Source organism: Cystoisospora suis, assembly GCF_002600585.1.
Source record: "Cystoisospora suis strain Wien I chromosome Unknown contig_5921, whole genome shotgun sequence".
Classification (NCBI taxonomy): domain Eukaryota; phylum Apicomplexa; class Conoidasida; order Eucoccidiorida; family Sarcocystidae; genus Cystoisospora; species Cystoisospora suis.
This window is the reverse complement of record NW_027158710.1, coordinates 1,544-9,088: the sequence shown is the minus strand read 5'-3', so window position 1 is coordinate 9,088 and position 7,545 is coordinate 1,544. Positions and strand designations below refer to the sequence as shown.

Genomic DNA, 7,545 nt, shown 5'->3' with positions numbered 1-7,545 from the left:
TATCTATCTATCTATGTAGATCTATCTCTATCTGTATGGGAGTAGAGCTCTATATGTTCGGATAGAGAGGTGGGGGATCATAGGAGAGAAGATGGTAGCAACAGGTCGAGGCGAGATGGAGAAGTGCAGCGTGCCAGAGAAACATGAAAAGAATAAAAGNNGCGTGCCAGAGAAACATGAAAAGAATAAAAGGAAATGAAGAAGAAGAATGAAGAAGATGACTACTCCCTGCCCCTACCCCCCCCTCTTCCCCCCCAGGAGCTCCATCCGAACACACACATACCCATCCTTTCTTTCTTTCTTTCTTTCTTTTTTGCCTGTAAGTTGAATAGCCTACGGGATTTCGTTATCCTTCATTGTTCGTCATACACTCATGGATAGATGACGAACATCCCCCCCAGGCTGGGGTGTATGTACACCCCTCCCCCGATCACTACTACTACTTCTAGTATTATTATTCTTATCATCCGTATGTTCGTGTGGACTTTGGGGGACGAGAAGACCATGAGTCACGCATCGCATCTCAATTCTCGCGTGTCAAGCTACCCCACCTCGCCAAGAAAGAAAGAAAGAAAGAAAAAGGATGAGGAAAAGAACGATCGAACAAGAAGAAGAGAAAGGTCTAGATACTCGAAGAGGGCAGCGAGAAAGAAAGAAAAGACAGAAGATCGGTGAATGGAAAGATGAAGAGGAAGAAGCAAGCAAGCAGACAGACAGAGAGAGAGAAGAAGAAGACACCTCCAGTGAAATGACACAGGAGACAAGATAGGGTGAGAGGTGTTGCGTTCCTCTTAATTCTTCTTCTTCTTCTCTCACTGATATCGAGGTGCTGCATGTCTATCAATGGCATCTACTGTCTCTCTCTCTGTTTGACGAGCTCAGACAGATAGATTTAAACAGACATCTAAAGAGAGATGTAAAAAAGGTCGATCAATAGACAGCGAGAGAGAGAGGGGAGACAAAGACACATAGACAGATAAGAAGAGAGAGAGAGAGAGAAGAGATAAAGAAAGTGATAGATAAATAATAGAGGGATGAACAGCCAAGGGAGAGAAGGAGAAAAACCCCACAGAGGGGGGAAAGCATCATGACTATATTCTAGTCTCATTTTCATCTTTCATCTTTCGCCTCTTCTATTTCTTTTCTTTCTTGCCGCATATCTCATTTCGTCTCTTCCTATCGACTCCTTATCTCTTCTTCTTCTTATGCTTGTCCTCTTCTCGTGCAATATCCAGACCTTTCCCTTCGCGTCTTCGTCTCATTTTCTTCTTTTCTTATCTTCTTCCTCCATCACTTCCTCCGTCCTTTTTACTTTTCTTCTTTTCATCTTCTCCGCTACTCCTACTTACTTTCTTCACTGCGACTCTCTCGATGTCTCCTCTCCGTAGATGAGCTACCTTTTCTTCTTTTACTCGTGCCACCCCTTTCTGTTCTCCTTTCTTTTCGATTTCTTCTCCTCCTTGAAGAAGATGCTTCATTCTCTTCTTCTTCTTCTTCGCTTACTACTCCATCTTCTTCTTCTTCCTCTTTCTCCTCTTCGTCATCTCTTCGCGCACCCCTGTGGGCGTGCGAGTCTGTTAAACTGCGACTTCTTCTTCTCCTTCCTCTTCTTCTACTACTGCTCCTCCTACCACTGCCGTGATGACTGTTGTCTTCTTCTTCTTCTTGCGAGGAATGACGGTGGGAGCGAGCAGATCTATTACTATCTCGACCACGTTGTCTAGATAGACTTCTTTTTCGCCGCGTCTTTCTTTTCTCCTCATCCTCTCTTCTTCTCTCCCCCTCTTCTTCTGTTCTTTCTTTTCGCGAAGAAGCAGAGGGAGACTCCTCATCTTTCCTACTTCTCGCCCGGCTCTTACTCTTCTTCTCTTCGTCATCTTCTTTACTTTCATCCTTCTCTCTACGTCTTTCCTCTCTCTCTCTCTCGCCACTTAAACTCGAGCTGCGACGAGAGTTTCCTTGTCGACTTTTATCTCTTGAAGAAGAAGAAGATTGGAGTGCCGTTGCAGTTGCCGTAGCGCGTCTTTTACTCGAAGAATTCGCATCTCCTGAGCGATATCGATGCTTTAAAGAAGAAGAAGAGGAAGAAAAGTCTTGGTCGTCTCCATCTCCGTTATCTTCATCTTCATCTTGCCTTCTCTTTTTGATCTCATGTTCTTCTTCTTGACGATGTCGGCTATGGTACCCGCAGTTGGAAGAGAGAGAAGGGGTTTCTTTACTTAGACTTCGATAGGACGAGGAGGAATTCTTCTTCCTACTCTCGTTCTCCCCATTGCCTCTTCTTTCTTTCTCTCTTTCTCTTCTTTCTTTCTCTCCTTCTCTTGCTTCGCTCCGTCTCTCTCCGTCGTTATGATCGGTGTCTCCACGTCGCCGCTTTCTCCCTGCGAGAGATTCGTAGACGAGCTTCACATTTAGCAGCGTCAGGCTCTTCATGCCGTCAAACTTACACAACGCACTATAGAACCTAAACACCACATACACAGACACATACAAAGAGACAGAAAGAGAGAGAGAGGGATTAAGAGAAAGAGAGAGAGATAGAGAGAGGGATTAAGAGAAAGAAAGAGAGAAAGAGAGAGAGATATCCATCTCTCCCCCAATTCCTATCTATATTGAAGTCGCTGAGTGAATAGACCTTTACCTATCTTTTCATCCACCTATATCTATAGACTGCGACCTCAAGCCAGAGAGAAAGAAAGAGAAAGAAACCCACACACACCTCAGAATACTACGTCATCGGATCGAACGATCTATAGAAGACACCCCTATCTATCTATCTATCTTTATTCTATCTTTAATCTATCTACAAGAGCCTGAGAAGGTCTCTTTTTCTCCCCAGAAAGACAGACAGAAAAAGAAAGAAAGAGAGATAGATAGGTAGATGGAGTGCTTTTCATCTCTCTCTTGATAGTCACTGCCCGACACTATATCGATTCTTCTTCTTCTTTTTCTCCTTACTGTTCGAAGGTGAGAGAAGGAGAGTCAAGGTCTAGATCGGTTTTCTTGAGATAGTCTTTGATCATGGATTTCTGCTTCGCGTATTCTTCTTTAAGATTCTCCACAACATCTTCAAACAGCTCTCGAGGTGTCGATCCTCCTTGGCCAACCATCTGGTAGTATCGATTGTCGCGCACAATCGACGGGATGAAATCGATCCACTCGGTCTTAAGGGTTAGCTCACCTAAGAAGAAGAAGAAGACAGAAAAGAACAAGATGACGATAAGGAGAAAAGAAAGGAACATCCGGAGATGGGACAAGCCGATGTCTTAGATAGGAGAAAAGACCTCTCTTCTCTTTCTACAGAGTCACATATCGTCGATATACATTGAAGATGGAGACACATGGAGAAAGCTTTAATGTAAGCAGGGGGAGTGGATATAGATAGAGATGTACATAGAGATAGAGATACACATATGGAGATGTACACATATGTATGATGGATGGATGTATGGGACTGACGGAGGAGAAGAAGAAGAGAAGCTTAGGAGGAGCACGAGTAGGTGGTGGGGGAGGTCTCTGTGTGCTAAAGGAAGAAACAAGTCTTCGCAGATAAAGACAACATAGGGAATGAGAGAAAGAGGGAGACAAAGAAAGAAAGAGTAAGAGAAAAGAAAGCTTCTTTGACACTGAAGAAGACAGACAGATGGATATGCATGAGAAGGAAGGAGGTGTATAGACACCTGCCCCCCCCACCACTCGACTTTTTCTTTCTTTCTTCCTTTCTTTCTTTCTTTCTTTCTCTTTTTGTGTCTCACTCTTTTTTTCTTTCTTTCTTCCTTTTCTAGGTTTGTTTCGCTTACGACATGATAGATGTTTATGGGGTGTGGACTGAAAGGTTTGAAGAAAAAGAAAGAAAGAAAGAAAGAGAGAAGAAGAAAACCTCCTCGTCGCTACCCATGCAAAGGAACCGTCTGTCTGTTCGGCTCTGGCTCTATTCTCTTGATCCATCTTTAATCTATCTTTAATCTATCTGCATACATGCGGCTCTTTATCATCTCTCCACGGAAGTATAGATCTCTCTGCATGTTTGTGTGTACATATAGATCTATCCTGTGTATATGCTATGAAAAAGAAAAGATAAACTCCTTACATAGATCCTCCTTGCGTCTCCTCTCTTTGTCTCTTATCGCCTCCCTCTCCCCTGTCTCCCATGGCCACTACCAACTACACTTGCTACCACCCCTCCATACCCCCTATGTATAGAGATCTATCTGTGTATCGTTAATCTATGTAACTATCTTTGATCTATCTAACTATCTTTATCTATCTATCTCTCTATATATTTACATATATGTACGTATACGCATGCATACACATACATGGACCCATGCTTGAGAGTTCGTCGTCCACCTCCCTTCTGGGGTGCACATGCATTATAGACTGAGAACCTTCACACACCGTAATATGTCTACACTGAGCTATAATCTATCTATCTTTAATCTATCTTTAATCTATTAATGTAGAGGTGGCTGTGCGAAGTTAGTTTGTATACCTTTTTGTATAGCTTCTTCTAGAAGAGATCGGAAGGCATCTCGGCGTTTTCTTTCTCTCCTGAAAAGAGTTAATCTTCTCTTTCGCCGCTCTTCTCCGTAGCCATGCTCTACCCAGTTCTCCCACACTCTACACACACCAGGAATGACAAAGACGAGAAAGAAGAAGAAAGAAGAGAAAGAGGGAGAGGAAGAGAACGACAAGAAAGAAAAGCAAGAGAAGAAACGGAGAAAGAAGGAAAGAAAAAAAAGGAGAAAGTGATGGGAATGTCGAACTCGCCATCAAACAACTATACACATCTATGCGCATCTCATGCAGGTGTATATACACCCCAAGCAAGAAGATGAGAGATACATACAATAGGCAGAGACACAAGAAGGAAAAGAAGGACAGGCTCATTAGGAAAGCATCGATCGCTTCTGATCTCTGTATCTCTCTATGGAGACACACATGTACATACATATATAGATGATATATCTATCTATCTATCTCCCTTTCTCACCCTTTGCCTCCTACGAAGTAGAAAGGACACGCATACATCTCCTAGGCCATGTATCCATAAGATACTCTTCTAAATATAGGCAGATAGACCGATAGATTGATAGATAGCTCGACGTCCATACATACATGCGTGTGTGAGTGAAGTGAAGCTAAAGAGATGATCAGTTTAAGTCGTGAGAAAGAGACCTCAAAGAATGTCTCTATCTTGGCATCTAGTCAAAGAAGCCTTCTCTCTCTTTGATCCATACTACGATACCCTCACCTTACAGCTCTTTTTCTCCTCACTCTTTCTCTCTGTCTGTCTATACATCTCTGCATAGAAGGCACGTTAACACGTCATCTACGCCTGATAAGAAATCCCCTATACCCATAGACTTCACACTATGCATAGATATATGTATGTCTCTATGTCTGGATTGGACTGTACATACATGCCTGAGAAGGTAGAGAGATACATGAGAGACTTACGAGGTGTGCGTCTATTTGTAAATGAAGAGAATGAGACACAAAACAAGGAAGAAGGAAAGAAAGAGAAAGAAAGAAAGGAAGAAAGAAAGAAAGAGAGTTAGAGAGAGAAACCCCAACAGGATAAGAACGCTAAATGAAGCAAACGAAAGAAGATGAAGAGAGAAGAACGAGAAAAAGGTGACAAGAAGGAGAAAGAACGCGGCTGGTATCTATCTCTAACCTATCTTTAGTCTATCTTCTTATCTTACTGTAGAATATCTAGCTTGAGGGTTGTCGCTAGCTCCGGTAGAGCAAAGAGCTCGTCTTTCACGTCGTCCCACCTACACACGCACACACGGAAGCACTTTCAACAAGTCGTCTCTCTCTCTCTCAATCCTCGCCATCTTTCTTTCTTTCCTTCTTTCTCACTGCATGCGCATGTGACTCTATTTACCTATCTATCTTTATCTGCTTAGGTCTTTGGTGTCTTTTTTCCCATGTTTTGAGCCTTCTGTAGAGCAGACATATGCCTCGTCTCATCCATCCACCAGCCTCCCTCCCTCCCTCCCTCTCTCTCTCTCTCTTACATACACATACATATGATATACACTGTCTACTCTACCTATATAGATACAGGGAAGAACTGGTATATCTTCATATATCTTCATATGTCTTCCTGTCTATGTCTGCACAGGCTCCGCGCTGTCTGAAATACGGGGTCCAGCCATTCTTGTCTCTTATTCCTGTGTATGTACACACGAGACAGATACACACCAACCCCTCCCCTGACTCTGTTTGCATAAGACCTCCACTACACTTATGCTTCTTCTGTACCATTCTTTTCTTCTTCTATTCTTTCTTTTCTTTTTCATCTTCACTATAATCTTCTTCTTTGCTCTTCTTCTTCTTCATCCTCTTCTTTTCTTTCTCTTTCATCTTCTTCCAGTTCAAGTCAAGGAACGGAGATGCCGGACAAGAGGTCGAGTACAGAAAGAAGAGAACTATAGACACACCGTAGAAAGAGAGAAACGGAAAGATAGACCGAAGAGAAAGACACATCAATCTCGTCTTTCTTTCTTTCTTACTTTCTTCGGTAATGAAACTTCTCCGCGTTCTTCTCCAAAATTTCCTCCACCTAGAAGACAGAAAGGAAAAAAGAAAAAGACGACGAAGAAGAAAAGAAGACGAAGAAGAGGAAGAGATAGAAGATAGTCAGACTTCCACTATGGGCATAACACTCATAAAAAGAATATGAAGAAGAAGAAGAAGCAGAGACCCTCCATAACGTTTGCCTTCTATCTTCAACTAATCTTTTTGGTCTATCCTTGATCTATCTTTACCCACCCCTACACCTATCTAGATTTCGACCTCTCATCTATCTATCTATCTTTAATCTATCTATCTCTGATCTACCTCGAATTTCTATTTTCTCCAGGAGTGCAAAAAGACGTGAGGGAGAGACAGCAGGAGAGAGACAGATGAATGGCTAAGCTCGAGAGATGGATATGAAAGAAACCTTTCCCTATCAATCCATATATACACACGTGTACATATATATCCATACATAGACATACACACCTTCATGACACGAAGAAAGAAAAAGATCATGAAAGAAAGACATACACATTNNGTACATACGTGTATAATCCATAAGTAGCTGTATATCTATTTACATATATCGAACTATCTATCTAGGACTATGGGAGGATAACAAGAGAGCGGATAAGGACAGCAGCCGTAACTAGACCTCAGCAGCAGGAGGAAGAAGAAGAATTTGAATTGGATAGCACTTACGAGGTGTACGTCAGTCTTTCTTTTCTTTTTGTACATGTCTTTGTATTGCTTGTGATATTCTTCCATGTAATCTTGAAAGAAGTCGTCTCTCTCCTGCTCCGTCAGCCAGTCCCACCATTCCTCATCGTGAAAACGATCTGCTAAATCTCTACCAAAAGAAGAAGAAAGAAGAAAGAAGAGACGAATGAGGAGGACAGACGAAGGAGATGCTACCGAAAGAAGATGAAGACAGAGGCCGAAGACTAAAACGTTTCTCTAAAAGCGAAGAAGAAGAGAAACATTATCCTAGCAAAATAAAGTGAACGACACCTC

The 7,545-nt window shown here is 42.3% G+C and overlaps 2 protein-coding genes across 2 annotated transcripts in view; both read right to left on the bottom strand.

Moving 5' to 3' along the window:
• Position 1: 1 nt before the first annotated feature.
• CSUI_009718 (formin binding) overlaps positions 2-7,545 on the bottom strand; it is an 8,456-nt gene continuing 912 nt past the window's right edge. The window contains exons 2-7 of the mRNA XM_068069829.1: positions 7,234-7,381; positions 6,525-6,574; positions 5,709-5,780; positions 4,493-4,620; positions 2,959-3,181; positions 2-2,464 (exon numbers count right to left, since the gene is read on the bottom strand). Coding sequence (XP_067918194.1) covers positions 1,342-2,464; positions 2,959-3,181; positions 4,493-4,620; positions 5,709-5,780; positions 6,525-6,574; positions 7,234-7,299 — 1,662 coding nt within the window. The 5' untranslated portion in view covers positions 7,300-7,381 and the 3' untranslated portion in view covers positions 2-1,341. The remainder of the gene's footprint in view (positions 2,465-2,958; positions 3,182-4,492; positions 4,621-5,708; positions 5,781-6,524; positions 6,575-7,233; positions 7,382-7,545) is intronic.
• CSUI_009719 (uncharacterized protein) lies at positions 5,028-5,497 on the bottom strand (the record flags this gene model as incomplete). The annotated part of the gene is made up of 1 exon (XM_068069830.1): positions 5,028-5,497. A coding segment is annotated over one exon (129 nt), but the record flags the coding sequence as incomplete, so codon positions are not given.